Source organism: Eptesicus fuscus, chromosome 7 (assembly GCF_027574615.1).
Source record: "Eptesicus fuscus isolate TK198812 chromosome 7, DD_ASM_mEF_20220401, whole genome shotgun sequence".
Classification (NCBI taxonomy): domain Eukaryota; kingdom Metazoa; phylum Chordata; class Mammalia; order Chiroptera; family Vespertilionidae; genus Eptesicus; species Eptesicus fuscus.
This window is the reverse complement of record NC_072479.1, coordinates 53,095,632-53,115,877: the sequence shown is the minus strand read 5'-3', so window position 1 is coordinate 53,115,877 and position 20,246 is coordinate 53,095,632. Positions and strand designations below refer to the sequence as shown.

At 43.7% G+C, this 20,246-nt stretch overlaps 1 protein-coding gene across 3 annotated transcripts in view; it reads right to left on the bottom strand.

Moving 5' to 3' along the window:
- Nucleotides 1-8,580: 8,580 nt before the first annotated feature.
- Nucleotides 8,581-20,246, bottom strand: part of LOC129149782 (retinol dehydrogenase 16-like) — a 55,058-nt gene continuing 43,392 nt past the window's right edge. Inside the window, exons 3-5 of one of the 3 annotated variants that reach the window (XM_054718950.1) lie at nucleotides 10,515-10,773; nucleotides 9,464-9,627; nucleotides 8,581-8,876 (exon numbers count right to left, since the gene is read on the bottom strand). In XM_054718950.1, coding sequence (XP_054574925.1) covers nucleotides 8,725-8,876; nucleotides 9,464-9,627; nucleotides 10,515-10,773 — 575 coding nt within the window. In that variant the 3' untranslated portion in view covers nucleotides 8,581-8,724. Of the gene's footprint in view, nucleotides 8,918-9,463; nucleotides 9,628-10,514; nucleotides 10,774-20,246 lie in introns of all 3 variants that reach the window. The other 2 variants (XM_054718949.1, XM_054718951.1) reach the window with 2 other exon arrangements.

Here is a 20,246-nt window from a genome sequence, read left to right as displayed (position 1 = left end):
TCAGCCTTGACCTGTTCCCTACCCAGCTGCTCTTGCCACACAAAGTAGGGTCCTAGGCCACAAAGGCCACAGAGTTGGGGGGGTGGTTCCTGGGACAGCCTGCTTTGCCTCTTCCTCCAGGGTCTAGACACAAGCCCTTGGCCCCTCTGTCCCTGGGAAGCTTTCTGCCTTTATCTGTGACTTACAATAATTCCTCCCTGGTACCTTCCTTCCTTTCAGATTGTTGATTATAATGTCTTGTTACATTTTTTGAAAAATAAAAGGGGGAGGGTGTGAGAAGGAAGAAGAAAGAGTAAATTTCCAGGAATTGTTTCACTGCTGTCGCTCCTGTTGCTTGCAGCAAAGCTGTTTGCCCCCCACTTCTTTTGCCCAGATTGGGAAGGAGCCTTGGCTCCTGCCCCGCCCTTTTACCCTTCCTTCCAGTCTCTCTTCCAAGCTACCCACCTCCTCCCTCCAAAAATAAACACCCACATGAAACTGCAGAGCTGTCACTTATTTCTTCCTGAGAGAGCAGATTGTCCTGTGCTCCTGCCAGGAGGGACCACCATCACCTCCTGCAGCTGCACATACACACCGGGCCATGTGAGGGGTGGGGGCTGGAGAGCAGGTGGAGGTGAGGCTGCGGGAGGGCGGGGGTGAGTGATATCGCCATACCGAGTGGAAGATTCAGGAGCACAGGAGACACTAGCCACTAAAATGCATGCTGTAGAGGAACAGAAATGACCATGGGTCAAAATGTGTGGTCCATGTGGAGAGAACAGAGACCAGAACTAGGGGGCTTGGTCCAGTGGAGTCTCCATCTGTATGTCTCCAAGGCATGGAGAAGGGAGCAAAGATTCTCATAAGGCTCCTTACTGAAAAGATATATCCCCAGGCTAGAAACTGAGATGAGAGAGAGAGAGAGAGAGAGAGAGAGAGAGAAAGAAAGAAAGAGAAAGAAGAAGAAGAAGAAGAAGAAGAAGAAGAAGAAGAAGAAGAAGAAGAAGAAGGAACTGCCTAAAAAGTTGAAGTAAACCACCTTTTACTTATTTATTTCTAATTTATTTTTTAATCCCTATCTGGAGATATTTTTCCATTGATTCTTAGAGAAACTGGAAGAGAGAGGGAGAAACAGAGAGAAATATTGATGTGAGAGAAACTCATCCATTGGTTGCCTCTTGCCCACGCCCTTACCAGGGCCCGGGCCGAGGAGGATCCTACAACTGAGGTACTACGTGCCATTGGCAGGAATCAAATCCGGGACCCTTCACTCCACAGGCTATCCACTGAACCACACCAGCTAGGGCTAAACTACATTTTATATTCTCATAGCTCATCATGACAAATTTATTGATCTCTGTCCCCAGGTCCTGAGTAATAGGAGCATCTCCTCTTGTAATGAGGTGACTCTTGTGGAATCCTGGACAGCTTCGGGATGGGGCTGGCCAGCAGAGAGAGCAAGCCTTGATTAGAAGCTGGATCTTTCAGCCTCACTCCCCATCCTACAGGGAGAAATGGGCTGGAGATTAAATTAAAAATCAATCATGCCTCTGTGAGGAAGGCTCCATAACCTCTGAGGTTCAGAGAGCTTCTGGTTTGGTGACCACATCCACAGTTGGGGTGTTGTGCACCCCAGCTCCAAGGGTACAGAGGCTCAGGTCCCTTCCTGACCTCCCCTCCCCCACTTGACTTTATCTGGCTGTTCATCTGTGCCCTTCATTATAAACTGGTAAAGGTAAGTAAACATTTCCCTGAGCTCTGTGAGCCATTCCAGCAAATTATTGAAACTGAGGGTGGTTTTCAAGAACCCCTGACTTTGGAGCCATGTTGGACAGAAATATGGATACCCTGGGGATCAACTGCTTGCGACTGGCCCCTAAAGTGAGGACAATCTTGGGGACTGAGCCCTTGCACTTGTGGAGTCTGACAATAGCTCCAGGTGTTTGGTGTCAGCATTGAATTAAATTATAGGATACCCAGTTGGTGTTTGGAGAATTGGAAAATTGGTTGGTATGGGGGGAAATGCCGGAAACCAATTCCAGCATGTAATAATTACTAGAGTTCTGTCAAAAGGTTGATGGCACTTGGGGGGCTCAACAAGGGTGTGCCACATATGTAGTTTACCTTTTGGAAAGGGCTAAGCAGCATTTCCCTCAAACCTGAATAGGATTGTTAACTGCCAGACACTCAACACATTTTATTGCCTTTGTTGGCCAAACACTTGAACAGCTGTAGGCAATTTTCCAAACTGACAATGTTTCTGTACCCTTTGATTCCTTACCCTTTGAAGTGTATATTTCCACCTTGCCTTGGGACAAATTGTGTTATAATAAAAGCACAGGGTCCTAGACAAGGAAAGAGTCTTTAGCTTCCTTCAGATGAAGCTCCTCTGACCCCCAATGACTTTCAAAATGATCTTTCGTCTCCGGAGTCTTTAACCATCTACATGCAGCCCCTTTCTCCAGAATGCTGAACCCTCAGTAAGGCTGGGAAAAGAACGCCAGCAGGGAAAAACCCTGCACTTAATGTCTAAGTGTTGTGAGAAGAGAAACGGTCTTTCTAAAGGAGGCTTTAAGAACACTGCAAAATTGCCCGAGCCAGTGTGGCTCAGTTGGTTGGAGCAATATCCACAACACCAAAAGATGGTGTGTTCGATTCCTGGTCAGCACACATACCTAGGTTGTGGGTTTGATCCCAGGTCAGAGCATGTTTGGGAGGCAACTGATTGATCTCTCTCTCTCTCTCTCTCTCTCTCTCTCTCTCTCTCCCCCCCCCCGCTCCTGTCTCGAAAATCAATTTTAAAAAGGAAGAGAAAACTGCAAAATTAAAAATACCCCTTCCCACAGAAATGGTTGGTGGTGATGGTTACACAATAATGTGATTGAGCCCAGCTAGTGTGGCTCAGTGGTTGACAGTTGACCTATGAACCAGGAGGTCACAGTTGGATTCCTGTTCAGGGCACATGCCTGGGTTGCGATCTCAATCCCCAGTGTGAGGCATGCAGAAGGCAGTCGATCAATGATTCTTTCTCATCATTGATGTTTCTTTCTCTCTCTCCCTCTCCCTTCCTCTCTGAAATCAATAAAAAAATATTTTTAAAAAATAATAATAGAAGAGAAAACCAAGATGGCAGCATAGGTAAACACGTAAACTGCTGCCTTGCACAACAATTTCAAAACTACAACTAAGAAACAAAATGGACATCATCCAGAACTACAGGAAGGCTGGCTGAGTGGAAATTCTACAACTAGAAGGAAAGAGAAAAGCACACTGAGACTCAGAGGAACTGCGGAAGGCAGAGGTACTGAGGCGTGCAGAGAGGTTGGGCAACTGAGTACGCAGCTGGCTTTCTCAAGCGGGAGGGAGACAAAAGCTCCTGACTGTGCTGAAATCCAGTTCCAGGCGAGACTCAGGGGACCCAGACTCATTCGGGGAGAAAATGGACTGTCTGGCAGTGGGCGAAACTTGAGTACTGCTTTCTCTCAGAGGTGCTTGCAGCAATTACCATGAAACACTGAGACCCAGGGGACTTTTAGGGCGAGGCTGACAGGAAACCATAGCTGTCTGCTCTGCCCCGAGATTCCACCCCATCCAAGCTGAGCACAGAGGCTTCTGGAAATCTTGTCTCATAAGGGTGTCTCCAGCACAGAAGTTCTCCCAGCGTAGACACAGCTGATCCTCACAGCCAATTGGCCTGGAGATCAATTCCTCCCAGTGATAATAACAACAATCAAGGCTTAACTACAAGACTGTGCACACAGCCCACAAAGGGGTGCACCAAGAGTGTCCACCATAGGTGACTGGGGAGGCTGAGCCACTGGGCCCTATAAGACACCTAGCGGACAAAGCCACTCTATCAACTCAGGGAAGCAGCCAAAATGCAGAGACAAAGAAACAGGTCACAAATGAAAGAAATGGAGGAAAGCAAATGACTGGATATAGAGTTCAAAATCACGGTTATAAGGTTTTTCAAGAATTTCCTAAAAAAGGCCAATAAATTTAGTAATACTCTTGAGGAAATGAAAAGGACAAACTAGAAATTAAGGATACACTTACTGAAATAAAAAATAATATACAGAGATCCAACAGCAGACAAGAGGATCACAAGAATCAAGTCAAAGATTTGAAATACAAAGAAGCAAAAAACTCTCAACTGGAAAAGCAAAAAGAAAAAAGAATAAAAAAATATGAAGATAGTGTAAGGAGCCTCTGGGACAACTTCAAGCATACCAAAATCCAAATTATGGAGGTGCCAGAAGAAGAAAGAGAGCAAGATACTGAAAACCTATTTGAAGAAATAATGACAGAAAACTTTCCCCACCTGGTGAAAGAAATAGACTTACAAGTCCAGGAAACGCACAGAACCCCCCCAAAAAAAGAAATCCAAAGAGGACCACACCAAGATACATCATAATTAAAATGCCAAGGGCAAAAGACAAAGAGAGAATATTAAAAGCAGCAAGAGAAAAACAGTTAATTACCTACAAGGGAGTACCCATACAATTGTCAGCTGATTTCTCAACAGAAACTATGCAGGCCAGATGAGAGTGGCAAGAAATATTCAAAGTGATGAATAGCAAGAGCCTACAACCAAGACTACTCTACCCAGCAAAGCTATCATTCAGAATTGAAGGTCAGATGAAGAGCTTCACAGATAAGAAAAAGCTAAAGGAGTTCATCACCACCAAACCAGTATTATATGAAATGCTGAAAGGTATTCTTTAAGAAGAGGAAGAAGAAAAAGGTAAAGATAAAAATTATGAACAACAAATACATATCTATCAACAAGTGAATCTAAAAATCAAGTGAATAAAAATCTGAGGAACTGAATAAACTGGTGAATATAATAGAATCAGGAGACAGAAAGGGAGTGGACTGACAATTCTCGGGGGGAAAGAGGTGTGGCGGGTGCAGGAAGAGACTGGACAAAAATTGTACAACTATGGATGAGGACTATCGGGAGGGTAAGGACAGAGGGTGGGATGGGAACCGGGTATAGGGGAGCTATGGGGGGGGGGGGAGAGGAACAATTGTAATAATCTGAACAATAAAGATTTATTAAATAAAATTAATAATAATAATAAATAAATAAATCCTACCTATTCTGTTGCAAAGCACTGCTTAAAAGCTGTCTCCTCCTCTTTCTCCTTAAATTCTATCAATCTCCTCCATACTCCTCAGTCATCTCCTGCTCTTGTCAACTCCATGGCAATCAGTCCTCTAAGGTGCATCTCTCTCTGCCTGTGGTCTCAGCTTCCCCACATTCAGAGCCAATCTCTATCCTCCAGCCAGTGGGTTCTCTAGAGGCTGATCTGACAAAGTAGCTCCCCTGATTTAATATTTTCCATGGGGTTGTGCTGCCACCAACAGCATGAAAGTCCATGGCCTGTCCAGGGCCACACCCTCATGAGCCCACCTTTCCAGCATCCTTTCTGCCAGGCCAGGCCTAGATGTCTATCCCTAGAGGACCCCACAGCAGAGGCAGTCAATCATTAGTCACCTTACTTCCCACATTCAGGAAGCCTTCCACCCTACGTTGCCAGGTTTCCAAGTTCAGTTCTTCACTCCTCAGCTCAGACCCCTCTCCACGACCCTCCCCCATCCCACTGGCTACCACACCACCATGGCTAACATGGTCACAACCATCACAAGTGACGGCCATACCATTTCTGTATCTCTTGTCCCTTTCTTGGCTGTCAGGCATTTTAGGCCAGGGGACAAGCCTTGTTATCCTCAGACGTTAATTGTGCACTCACAGATGTGCCCAGAAGTATCTGTAGAGTTGAGTCAAATGCTCTACCCCCAGCTCCAAGACTCCCTGCACTGACTATCCTAGGGGTTAAGGACATGGACTCTCAGCGAAGTTATTCAGGTTCCAATTCTGCCTTAGTCACTGTGGGCCCTCCTCCAGGACAGGGTTAGGTTAAATCAAATTTTATAGACCTGAGGCCCATCTTGATCTCCAAAAGATAAAAAATTGCTTCCTCATGAATGTCTGGCACAAAGCAAGAGAGAGGAATCTGGAAGGAAAAGCCTCTGAAGCTGTGTGAAATGAACTCCCCGGAAAAGTCCTCCCCAGAAGCACAGAAGCAGGAGGACTGAGGGAGGGAGTGCCCCTGTCCCAGCCCAAAACCTGAAGGAATCAGAGAAGACCTCAACACTGTATTGGAGATGCAGTACCCCCACCATACACGGACACACACCCAAGATGCTGGAGACGTTGACCACACTGCCCCTTGCCTATGTCACCAGGGGTAGCAGACTCAGGGTCACCTGATCACCCCCAACAGGTTCACACTGAGCATTGTTATGAAATCTTGTTTGGTCAGTCATTCATTGGGTGCCGTGGGCACAGACATGCCAATTATTCACCAGGCCCAGAGTCCTGGGCACAGTGGGAGTAAGCGAACAACACTGTGCTGTGATCCTCTAGTGAGAACACATGTGTGGTTCCAATTAAATTTATTTTATTAAGTCACCAACAGTGTGATGCATGCTATAAGGAAAAAGAGTGTAAGAGAGGAAACAGGAATGTGGTGGTTACAGGGAGTCAGAGTTTGCAATCGTGTTTAGCTCCTAAATGGCAGGGATGGTCCTTCTCATTTTTCTGCTCCTCAGTGCCTGGCACACAATAGGCAATAAGCCCATCTTTGTTAAGTGCATGGACAGAGTCTGAGATAAAGTATTCAACACTATCTTATAGGAGAGACATATAGACAGGTAGAGAGAAATGGGTAAGAGACAGTAATGACGGAAAAACAAGAGAAGAGAAAGGAACCCGGTGGATGAGGGGTATGAGAAAAAGAAAAACCATGAATAATTACTTTCCACACCCTGGTTGGGAAAGATACACTTGAAATCCCAGGACTAGGGTTAAATAGAGACAGGCCTGCATTGAACATCAAGAGACTAGCTTTGAAACAACCTGCCTCAATCCCAAGGCAATATCTGCTCAGGAAGTCAAGGTCACCTTCTATGCCAGGAAATTCCAAAGTCCACCCTGGAGTGAATGCTCAGGGCAGACTCTGGGAACAGGTGAGGAGGCCTCCTGCCACACCTAGTGTAGACTGCACCCTTGGCTCCAGGAAGTGTCACTGTCTCCTCTCACCCTCCAAAGGCCATCCTTGCCCCATCCTCCCAAGTCCCAAGCCCACTCAGCTTGCAGGAAACTTCTCTGGAAGAGACAGGGGGCAGACACTGCGAGGATTGTAAAACAGACCCATAGACCTCATTGGCAGGGGCAGGTGTTACTGCTGAAAACAGGTTCATTTGTGCTGTTGAGAGAAAAGAATTTCAAAAGGCACACATGTGGAGAAGGTTAAATGTGATGGAAAAAATCTATAATAATAAAAGTGTAATATGCTAATTAGGCTGGACATCCTTCTGGAAGACCTTCAGGACAAAGGCGGGGCTGTAAGGGCCAAGCCCCTTGCACAAATTTCGTGCATCGGTCCTCTAGTAAATACATAAATGTGATGGCAAGATTTTATTTGAGGTGAAGAACATTAAGACTAGTACACCTTCAGGGACATAGATGGCGGGCAGGGTCTAGAACAGTGGTTCTCAACCTGGGAGTCACAATCCCTTTGGGGGTCGAATGACCCTTTCACAGGGGTCGCCTATGACATCCTGCATATAAGATATTCACATTACAATTCATAACAGTAGCAAAATTATAGTTATGAAGTAGCAACGAAAATAATTTTATGGTTGAGGTCACCACAACATGAGGAACTGTATTAAAGAGTGATGACATTAAGAAGGTTGAGAACCACTGGTCTAGAAGCAACAGTGACAGGGCTGTTAATTCTCCATATTTTCTTGGGTCATAGTAAAGAACAAGGTGTCATTCAGTCCATCCAACCAACTTTCTGATTCTTCCCGGTTTGTGTGTGTGTCGGGGGTCGGGGGGGGGGGGGGGGGGGAGGCGCTCCTCCCAACCAAGCCCTTTCCTGGACCCACTGGGGTTCCACACCCTCTATCCAATCTGATCACCTTCCCAGTTTTTCCCAGGCTAGGCTCTGCCCCTCTGGCATGACCCTGGCTCTCACTGAGCATGCCCAAAAGGAAACACCTCCCTCCTGTGCTAACAACTTTTATTGTGCATGTCCAAAAGTTCTGTTACATCATCTGGTTTCTACTGCTCATGTGCCCAGCAGAGGAATTTCCCCTCCTCCTTCCTCTGGGAATCCAGTGTGGGCGGGCAGGGCAGCACCTCGGGGTGATTTTCCTGTCAGTTTTGGGGATTAAGTCTCCTCCGTGGCAGTCCCCTGGAGTGTGTGAATGAGTCTGTTTATGCTATAGCTTCCCTGCAAACTCATTGGAATGCTGTCCTGATATCTGCTTCAGCTTCCCAGTTTATTCAGCTTAATGTTTGATTACTAAGCTTATTATTTGATTCCTGTTTGCTTCCTTTCTTATATTAATAACTAGGTAATTATGAGGATAACATAGGGTTTTCGGTGAATTGTGGATGGTGAAGGGGCTGGCAGAGTATTAGGAATGTTGGAAAGAACCAGGTTCTGCAACATTAGTCCCTGTCCTGCACAGAAACCTTCCCTGGCTTTAAAGAAATGTATATTCTTTGAATCAATTATTTAATTTTACTTTAATAACAGTATTTGAGAATGTGAACAAAAATGCACCATACTTCTCTCTACACATGCATCCCCTCCCTCACACAGTACCCAATTCCCCCTACTATGCACCACAATCTTGGGTCACATGGCCTTAGAAGGTCTTGGGTTACTCCAGTTGACCACGGCATCCACCAGGAAGGTGGGCATGTAGCTCATGGGAAGGTAGATGAGCTTGGCATCCCAGCCAGGTGAGTATCTGGTGCGGGGATGGCAGGAGGTCAGAGCATGTTCCATGCAGTTCGTCACCAAGGACAGATCCTGTGTGCATATTTTATGCAACAATTTAGTTGTTTTCAGGCCTGTTTAGAATGAGAAAGGATGCAGATGTATTCCTACCTCCAACCATTAAGATCAACTTACAGAATGAGTTTCTAGACTTCCTGGTCCCCTACATTGAATCCACCTAAACTCCTTAGTGGGTGCCTCCCTCCTCCCCCAGGCACAACTGTTTCGCTCTAATCCACCTCTGGCTTTATTCCTAGGAATATGTGCAACACACAACTGAAGGTCTCCACAGACACTAGAAATCTAAGTGCCTGAAAGCCAGCTGCTCTTATACTTGTTCACCAGGAGGTCACGGGTGTCTTTTCTCTCTGGCTTTAGTTTCATCCTCAACAACATGAGAAGTTCACATAAGACAGTGGTGCCACGTCTAACAAGCCTGGATCCTTTCCTTGGGTTACCAGTTGACAACATGGGACCACGGAGATAGAATTAAAGGTCCCCTGTTTGTGGGTGAGACAGAGCACAGAGGTTGGACCTGAGACTAAGGTGGGACTAACTATGAATCTAGACTTCAGGACAATGGTCTGCTTCTATCCCCATGGACCACAAGGCTCACTCACTGTATGCCAGAAACCTCTCCCCATAGGCCTCCTTGACCTCTGGGCTGGCCTTATCCCATGCCTCTTGGAAGTTCTTAGAAAGCACCGGAGTACTGGTCACAAAAGTCTTGAAGTAACCGGGCTCAATGATAGCCACTTTCACCCCAAAGTGGGAGAGCTCCCTCCTGCAAGGCAAACCGACAGAGAGGCAAAGACTTCAGAGGTCTCATAAAAGAAAACAACACCTGGAAAACACCCAACCCAATCAAACACCAATATAAGATTACAGTAGATTAAGCTCAAAAGTGTGGGGAGTTGTGAAGTGCAGCAGACAGGAGGAGAAAATTTATGATGATTGTATTGCCTGTCTACAGAGTTTGAGTATTTTTACAAGTATTTACATACATTTGCTTAGAACTCTAAATCCTACCAATTCTGCTGAAAGGCACCACTTAAATTCTATGCCCTTGTATTTCTGTCACATGCAATAAAAACTGGGCTATGCCTGTTTTATCTTTCCCATGCTCCTCAAACCTCTCCCTCTCCTTTCCCACCCAGGTCAACCTCCAGGCCATCAGTCCTGTAAGCAGCTCTCTCTGCCCGCGGTCTCAGCTCCACCCCCCCTGCCCCCCCCCCCGCCCGCCCCCCGCCTCCATCACAGCCATCCTCAGCCCTGTAGCCAGTGCAGTCTCTACTGCTGATGTGATGAGGAAGCTCCCTGAATAAAGTGCTTCCCTGGGGCTTCACTGACAACAGGGCCCCTGGAACCCAATTCCCATAGCAGTTATGTACGCGGATGGGCTGTGCAGTGGAGTCAGATCAGTTCCAGTTCTGCCTCAGATGCTTTCTGACTGTGGGCAGGGACAGGTTGAATCAACTCCATTGCCCTGAGGCCCATCCAGATCTCCAGAAGATAAAAAAGTGTATCCTAATGAATGCCTGGCAAAAAGCAAGAGAGAAGGATCTGGAAGGAAAGCCTTTGAGGCTATGTGAAATCAACCCGTTGGAAAAGGCTCCCCCAGAAGCACAGAAGCAGAAGACCCAAGGGAGGGCCTCTGTCCCAGCCCAATACCTGAGGGAGTCCGAGAAGGCCTCGACGCCGTACTTAGAGATGCAGTAGCCCCCACTAATCAAGGCTACACGACCGAAGACGCTGGAGACATTGACCACTCGGCCCTTTGCCTTCCTCACCAGGGGCAGCAGACTCAGGGTCACCTCGATCACCCCCAACAGGTTCACGTTGAGTATCTTTACGAAGTCTTGTTTGGTCAGCCACTCATTGGGTGCCGTGGGCACAGAGATGCCAGCATTATTCACCAGGCCCCAGAGTCCTGGGCACACAGAGGGGAGAGAGGAAGACTGTGCTGAGACCATGCAAGTGAGGTTACAGCTGTGGTTCCAATTCACCTTCCAACTGAGTGAGGACAGTAGGAGGAGGTGACATGGGGAGCGGGTAGAACACATAACAGATAACTACATGCTGTCTGCAGGGTTTGGGGCAGTGCAGACCCTGTAAGCTGTGGTGACAGAGTCAGCGTTATTCCTGGTTTATTCCTAGTGCCCAGCCCCCTGCCTCGTAGAGGAGATTTGATGAGATGGGACTGATGCTGAGGAAATCTAGTGAGTCCACAGTGTGGATCACAGAGAGCCATGTTTGAGTTTTCACACATCAATGCTGTCCCCATGAGGGAAAGAGAGAGACACAGACAGAGAGAGAATAAAGAGATGAACATAACCACTTGGTATAAATGACAAAAAGTTTAAGGGACAGTTTTCCATAACACATTGCGGACGGATCAGGAGAATTCTCATTTTTCTGTTCTAAGGCTTATGGCCAATCACAAGAATTCTCAGATTTTCATTGTTGTCATTTAAAGACAGTAATGGAAAATGCATTTGCTGAATTTAAAAATATAAAAGGAATTAAAAGTAATTAGTCTGTTGGCATTAGTAATAAAAATAACTTTGATATCAATTTGATATTTTTACAGTGCTCAGTAACCATAGATAGTGATGAAGAACATGATAAAATTCTGGATATATTTGCTGACAATTTATCAGATAGTCCAAGTGAAAGTGATGAGAGCTTTAACAGTGGCAGTGATATGGTTATTCCTTCAAAAAGGCGAAAAATAGTAATTTCAAGTGATTCTGAACCTGAAAATTTGAACAATTCCATACATGATTGTCAGTGCAATTTGTGTCTTGGGTGCTGAGATAATTAGTCAAAATAGGACTTTCAACCTAATTTGGAAAATATTGAAGGTATTTCTGGGGTTACAGTTATACTGTCTGATTCTAAGAACATCATTGAAGTCACCAACTTGATTTTTGACGACGATCTGTTTGAACTATTTTGATATTAATCAAACATATATTAAACCAAAATTTAGGAAAGCACAAAATTTCAAAAGCAATAAAGTGGTCTCCTGTTACACCAACAGATATGAAAAAAATTTTAGGACTTATAGTGCTAATGGGGCATACTCGAAAGGATACTTGGAAAGAATATTGGTCTACAAATCCAGTTCTAGCTGTTCCAATGTTTCCTCAGATGATGAGTCGAAATAGTTTTCAACAAATCTGGACTTATTGGCATTTCAACGACAATGCAAACATGACTAAATCTTCATCCAGGCTATTTAAAATTCAATCTGTTCTCCACCATTTTATTCATAGGTTTCAAACAATATATAAACCTATGTGAGAATTATCATTACACGAAGGCATGATCCCTGGAGGGGATGTCTTCTATTTCAAACTTACAATCCAGCTACAATTATTAAACATGGTTTACCTGTAAGAATGCTATGTGAGAGCAAAACTGGGTATATTTGCAATATGGAAATTTACACAGGTGAAGGAAAAAAATTGAGACTCTATTCTGTCACTACTTCAGCCATATCTGGAACTGGGACATCACATACATCAGGATAACTCTTACAATAGCATTTCAATTGCAGAAACTTTATCCTATCTAATAAAAGAATGATATGCAAATTAACTGTCACTCCAACACACAAGGTGGCTGCCTCCATGTGGTCAAAGATGACTGCTCCAATGTGGACACAAGATGGGCACCACAAGATGGTCAGCAAGGGAGGGCAGTTGTGAGGGAGCAGACCTGCAAGGGAGGGCAGTTGGGGGTGATCAAGCCCGCAGGGGAGGGCAGTTAGTGATGACCAGGCTTGGAGAGGAGGGAAGTTGGGGGAGACTGGGCCTGCAGGGAAGGGCAGTTGGGGGGGCGGCCAGGCCTGCAGGGGAGGGCAGTTAGGGGCAAACAGGCTGGCAGGGGAGTAGTTAGGCATCAATCAGGCTAGCAGGGGAGTGGTTAGCAGGTGACCAGGCAGAAGCAGTTATGGGCAATCAGGAAGGCAGGCAAGTGAGCAGTTGGGAGCCAGCAGTCCTGGATTGTGAGAGGGAAGTCCAACTTCCAGTTTAGGCCCGATCCTACTGGGATCGGGCTTAAACGGGCAGTCGACATCCCTCAAGGGGTCCCAGATTGGAGAGGGTGCACGCTGGGCTGAGGGACACACACACCCGTGCACAAATTTCTTACACCTGGCCACTAGTTACTACATAAAACAAGAGTTTGCGGAACAATTCGAACAAATAGAGGCTTGCCAAAATGTTTGAAAGATGAACAGGGCACAAGCATCTACGCTTAAATGAGGTGAAATAGCCTTCCAAAGTAAAGGTGACATTGTATTATTGATTTGGAAGGATAAAAGAGAAGTTTGAATTATTTCAACTATCCATGATGCTTCCTCTTGTAAAACAGAAAAGAAAAATCGGCATACTGGAGAGGAAATAAAGAAGCCAGTTTCCATTGTGCAGTATAATAACTGTATGCAAGGTGTTGATCTTGCTGACCAATATCTTTCAACATATAGTATCCATAGAAAAACAATAAAATGGACGAAGAAAGTAGTTCTTTACCTGGTTAATTGTGGACTATTCAACTCATTCAGGATTTATCAAGTGCTCAATCCAGAAAGCCAAGTAAGATATAAAGACTTTCTTTTAACTGTAGCAACAGAGTGGATCTCATCCCAAGTAGATAAATGTGCAGATCCAGAATTTAGCAATCCTAATCCATCAGATGTTAGAAGTACGAGAACTCCTCAGAAAGATCATCCGCAAAGATGATCAGGCAACATGAAGCAGCACATCCCTGTGCAAATTCCATCTTCAGGTAAAAAGAAATATCCTACCAAAGTTTGCAAAGTATGCAAAAGTAATGGTAAGAGAAGAGAAACCCGTTACATTTGCCAGCTTTGTTTAGTTCATTTTCATATTACACAGTGTTTTACAAACTATCATACTTTAAAAAGATATTAGCTTGTAAGAAAATGTAATAAATAACTTCAAAATGCAATGGGTATTTAATTTTAAAGCGTGCCTTTAACATTTATGTAAAACTGTTTTTTACTAGTTCAATAGAAATTTATCTGGCCACTGGGTAAAGCTAGCAATAAAACTACTGGTCCGCAATGTGTTAAGATCAGGAACAAAACAAGGGTGTCCACTTTCACCACTTCTATTCAACACAGTTTTGGAAGTCCTAGCCACAGCAATCAGACAAGAAAAGAAGTAAAAGGCATCCAATTAGAAAAGGTGCATATGACATGATATTATATAGAGAGAACTTTAAAGAGTCCACAAAGAAACTATTAGAACTGATAAATGAATTCAGTAAAAGTAGCATGATAAAAAACTAATATTCAGAAATTGGTTGCATGTTTTCAAAATCCTCACCTGAGTATGTGCTTATTGATTTATTTTATTTTAAATATATTTTTATTGGTTTCAGAGAGGAATGGAGAGGGAGAGAGAGAGAGCTAGAAACATCAATGATGAGAGAGAATCATTGATGGACTGCCTCCTGCACACGCCATACTGGGGATCGAGCCCAAAAGCCCGGCATGTGCCCTTGATTGGAATCGAACCCAGAAACCTTCAGTCTGCATGCCAATGCTCTATCCACTGAGCCAAACCAGCCAGGGCTGCTTATTGATTTTAAAGAGAGGGAGAGAGAGAAAGAGAGAGAGAGAGAGAGAGAGAGAGAGAGAGAGAGAGAGAGAAATGTGATAGAGAATATTGATTGGTTGAAGATTGATTGGTTGCCTCTATATCTGCCCAGGTAGGGATTGAACCTGAAACCTTCTTGTGCATGGGATGATGCTTCACTCATCTGAGCCACAAGGCTAGGGTTCGGTTGCATTTTTATATACCAATAATGAACCATCAGAAAGGGAAATTAAGAAAACAATCTCATTTAAAATTTCATATTTTAAAAACACATCAAAAACCTAGGAATCAATTTAATCAAAGAAGTAAAAGACCTGTACTCAGAAAATTATAAGCTATTGAAGAAAGAAATTGAGTAAGATACAAATAAATAGTAGCATATACCATGCTAATGTATAGTAATAATTACCCTTGTTAAAATGTCCGTACTACCAAAATCTATAAATTCAATGCAATCCCTATCAAAATACTATTGGCATTTTGCACAGTACTAAAAATAGTACTAAAACTTATATGGAACCACAAAAGGCCCCTACTAGCCAAAGCAATCATGAGAAAGAAGAACAATTTTGGAAGTAACACGTTATCTGATAACAAACCATACTACAGAACTATAATAATCAAAAGAACATAATAGGTGTCAGAGAGGTGGGGGTTGGAAGCTGGGTGAGAAGGTGAAGGGATTAAGCAAAGAAAAAAAAAAAAACAAGAAAGACTCATGGACACAGACAACAGCATGGTGATAGCCAGGAGGAAGGGGAAATGCAGGAGGTAGAAGAGAGTAAAGAGGGGATAATTGGTGATGGAAGAAGACTTGACTTGGAGTGGTAAACACACAATACAATATACAGATGATGTACTGTAGAATTGTACATCTGAAACTTACATAATTTTATTAACCAATGTCACCAATAAATTCAATTTTTTAAAAAGCATGGTACTGACATAAAAACAGACACATAGATCAATGGAATAGAATAGAGAGCCATGAAATAAACCCACACCCATCGGCCAAGCAATCTATGACAAAGGAGGCAAGAATATACAATGGGAGGAAAGAGATCCAAGATGGCGGCGTAGATAAACATCTGGGCTGCTGCCGTCCACAACAATTTCCAAAACTACAACTAAAAGACAGAATGTCTATCACCCAGAACCACGGGAAAGCTGGCTGAGTGGAACCTCTACAACTAGACCGAAAGAGATGGGAGCAATCAGGGCGCAAATACTGAAAAACTGAGGTACAGGGGAGTGCATGCGCCATACGAACTGGCGGAGCCCAGGTGGAGGCAGGCATTGCTTTCTTCAATCCGAAGAGAGACAAGCCCCCAATCTCTCTGAAATTCAGTTTCTGGGGAGAGACTGGGCTGTCTGTCAGCGGGTCGGAGAATAAGGATGGCTTACTAGCAGAGCTGCGTGGAGGTACAATTGTTGGCTGCGGAGATGCGGGGATGCGGTTGTGGGGATGCGGTTGGAGGCGGCTCACTGCCAGCCATTGCTGTTGGCCACGCCCTAGCCTAGTGACACCCTGAGTCTCCGCCCCACACAAACACACCCAAGCTCCTAGCAGTGGCTTTTGCATATGAATGGCCTTCTCTATTGCAGTTTAAACTAGTAAACTTGCAACCTGGTACAGACAGCTCCAAAGCCTCCAAGCTACAAGCAGGGAGGAGAGGACGGCAGTTCTCGCTGTAGCTCCTGCAGGGTGGCCTCAGACAGTAGCTGAACTGCACCCCATTGGAGTTCCAGAAGCCAGTATACCTAGAGGTCAGTGTGAGACACCAGATTTCAACTCCTCACATCCATAAGTGATACGTTCGGGAGGTGGACTGAGTGAGCACCAAAGCCCCACTGAAACAAGTCCTGTACCACAAGCGTGACTCCAGCGCAGCAGTGCTTCCATTATAGACACAGCGGGTCCTCACAGCCAACTGGCCTGGAGGTCAATTCCTCCCAGGGTACCAACAGCAATCAAGGCTTAACTACACCAAGACTTTCCACTCAGCCCACAAAGGGGTGTACCAAGAGTGACCACCTAGGGTGATTGGGGAAGCTGAGCTACCGGCCCCTATAGGTCACTGACCACACAAAGCCACTCCATCAACACAGGGAGGCAGCCAAAATGCAAAAACACCGAAGCATGTCATGAATAGGAGAGATGGAGGAAAGTAAACTACTGGACAACACAGTTTTCAGAACCACATTTATAAGGTTACTCAAGAATCTTCTAAAAACTGCTGAGAAACTTGAAGAGACCTTCAAGGACCTTAATGAGAATACAAAAAAAAAAAAATGGAAAAGGACCAGTCAGAAATTAAGCATACACTGTCTGAAATAAAGAATATACAGGAACTCAACTGTAGATCACTGTACCCCAAGAGTCAAACCAAAGATCTAGAATATGAGGAAGCAAAAAACACCCAACCAGAGAGGCGGAAAGAAAGAAGAATCCAAAAGTGTGAGGATAGCGTAAGGAGCCTCTGGGATGGCTTTAAGCGTACCAACATCCGAATTTTTGGGGTGCCAGAAGAAGAGAGAGAGCAAGATACTGAAAACCTATTTGAAGAAATAATGACAGAAAACTTTCCCCACCTGGTGAAAGAAATAGACTTACAACTTCAGGAAGCACACAGAACCCAAAACAAGAGGAATCCAAAGAGGACCACACCAAGACACATCATAATTAAAATGCCAAGAGCAAAAGACAAAGAGAGAATCTTGAAAGCAGCAAGAGAAAAACAGTTAGTTACCTACAAGGGAGTACCCATACGACTGTCAGCTGATTTCTCAACAGAAACTATGCAGGCCAGACGGGAGTGGCAAGAAATATTCAAAGTGATGAACAGCAAGAACCTACAACCAAGATTACGCTACCCAGCAAAGCTATCATTCAGAATTGAAGGTCAGATGAAGAGCTTCACAGATAAGAAAAAGGTAAAGGAGTTCATTACCACCAAACCAGGATTACATAAAATGCTGAAGGGTATTCTTTAAGAAGAGGAAGAAGAAAAAAAAAGGTAAAGGTAAAAATGATGAACAACAAAAAGACATCAAATACATACCTACCAACAAGTGAATCTAAAAATCAAGTGAATAAAACATCTGAAAAACAGAATGGACTGGTGAATATAATAGAATCAGGGACATAGAAAGGGAGGGGATGGACAATTCTCAGGGAGGAGGGGGTCTGAGGGGTGCAGGAAGAGACTGGACAAAAATTTTACACCTATGGATGAAGACAGTGGCGGAGGGTAAGGGCATGGGGTGGGGTGGGGAATCAGATGGAGGGGAGCTATGGGGGAACAAAAAGAGGAACACCTGTAATAATCTGAACAATAAAGATTTATTATTAAAAAAAGAATATACAATGGGATAAAGACGGTCTCTTCAATAAATGGTATTGGAAAATCTGAACAAACACATGCTCAAAAAGTAAACTAGACTACTTTCTTACACCCAATACAAAAATAAATGAATTAAAGATTTAAATGTCAGACTCAAAACCATAAAACTCCTAGAAGAAAAACATAGACAGTAAACTCTTAGACACTGGTCTTCGAAATATTTTTGGATATGTCTTCTCGGGGAAGGGAAACAAAAGAAAAAAAGTAAACAAATGGGACTACATCAAAATAAAAAGTTTTTGCACAGCAAAGAAAACCATAAATGAAACGACAACCTACAGAATGGGAGAAGATATTTGCCAATAATATATCCTGTAAGGGGGTTAATATCCAAAACATATAAGAAATTCATCTTAACACCAAAAAGACAAAAAATCTGATTAAAAAATGGGCAGAGGACCTGATAGATATTTCTCCAAAGAGGACATAAAGCTGGCCAATAGACATATGAAAAGATCATCAACATCACTAATTATCAGAAAAATACAAATTAAAACCAAAGTGAAATATCACCTCACATCTGTCAGAATAGCTATCATCAAAAAATCAACAAACAGCCCAGCAGGAGGAAAGAAGGGGAGCTCAGAGGTTGATCATCAAACTATGAACCAGGAGGTCATGGTTCAATTCCTAGTCAGGGCACATGCCCAGGTTGTGGGCTTGATCCCCATTGGGGCTCGTGCAGGAGGCAGCTTATCAATGATTTTCTCTGATCATTGATGTTTCTATCTCTCCCTCTACCTTCATCTCTGAAATAAAAAATATATATATTTTAAGAATCAACAAACAACAAATGTTGGCAAGGATGTGAAGAAAAAGGAAACATTGTGCACTGTTGGTGGAATTGCAAATTGGTGTACCCACTATGAAAAACAGTATGGAGCTTCCTCAAAAAATTAAAAATAGAACTACCATCTAACCCAGCAATCCCACGATGGGTATTTCTTAAAAAAAAAATCCGAAACACTAATTGGAAAAGATATATGCACCCCTATGTCCATTGCAGCATTATTTACAGTAGCCAAGTTATGGAAGCAACATAAGTGGCCTTCAATAGACAACTGGATAAAGAAGTAGTACATATATAATATTACTCAGCCATAAAAAAAGAATGAAATCTTACCAGTTTTGACAACATGGATGGACCTAGAGGGTACTATATAAGCTAAGTGAAATAAGTCAAATAGAGAAAAACAAATACCATATGGTTTCATTTATATGTGGAATCTAAATGAACAATCAAGACAGAAACAAACTTACAGATACAAAAAACAAATAGATAATTGCCAGGTGGGAGGGGCGTGGGGGATGGGGTGAAAATGGTGAAGGGATTAAGAAGTACAAAGGCAGGGGAGGGTGGGTGGGAAGAAATCAACCAATGAACTTGTATGCATATATGCATAACCCATGGACACAGACAATGGGGTGGTGAGGATCTGGGGTTAGGATAAAGGGGGGCGGGGGGGGGGCCAGGAGCAGGCTGGAAGAGATTCCTGGGGGACAGAGGAGGACCTATGTAATACTTTCAACAATAAAGATTAAAAGAAAAAAAAAGAAGTACAAAGGGCAGTTATGAAATAGTCACTGAGAGTAAAGTACAGCATAGAGAATAGGTCAATATTATTGTAATAATTACGTGTGGTACAAGGTGGATACTAGATTTATTGGGGGATCACTTTATAAGTCATATAAATGTCTGACCACTGTGCTGTACACCTGAAACTAATATAATGTCAACTGTAATTGATTTTTAAAATTTTTTAATTAATGTTTTTGAAGAAATTTCATTATGTTGTATAATTCCTCATCTTCTATTAATGCACAGAAAAGGATACAAACTATGGACAAAATATAATATATGTCAAAATGTTAACAGCATTATTTCTAGGTTGTGAGATTATGGGTGAGTTTTCTCTATCCCTGTGCTTTCCATATTTTCTACATTGATGGTGTTTTACATTTCTTAGATAAATGAGATCACTGTCTTTTTTCTTCCCCCTTAACATGACAGGCACAATTGCAGTAAAAGAGAGAGAGAGGACACGAACACTCATTAGATTTCTGACTTCCCTTTCTGACCCTCCTGAAATCTCAGTGTTGTCACCTGAAAATGGGTGACATCAACTCCCTGACTGGACGATTATGACTCACCAACAAGAATGTTAATGTGCTGAGAACAGGAGCCCAGTTCCAGCGCTGCACCCCAGCCACCCATTTAAATTTCAGGCTCCTGCCCCCTTCTCCACCCCTCCTCCAGAAAGTGGGCCCTGATCTCCCCGGGGCACTCAGCATCTAGAAATTCAGAGACATAGACAGAAATTCTGCAGGGACCAGTTCTCATCAGCACAACCTCTCCCCAATCTGCAGTC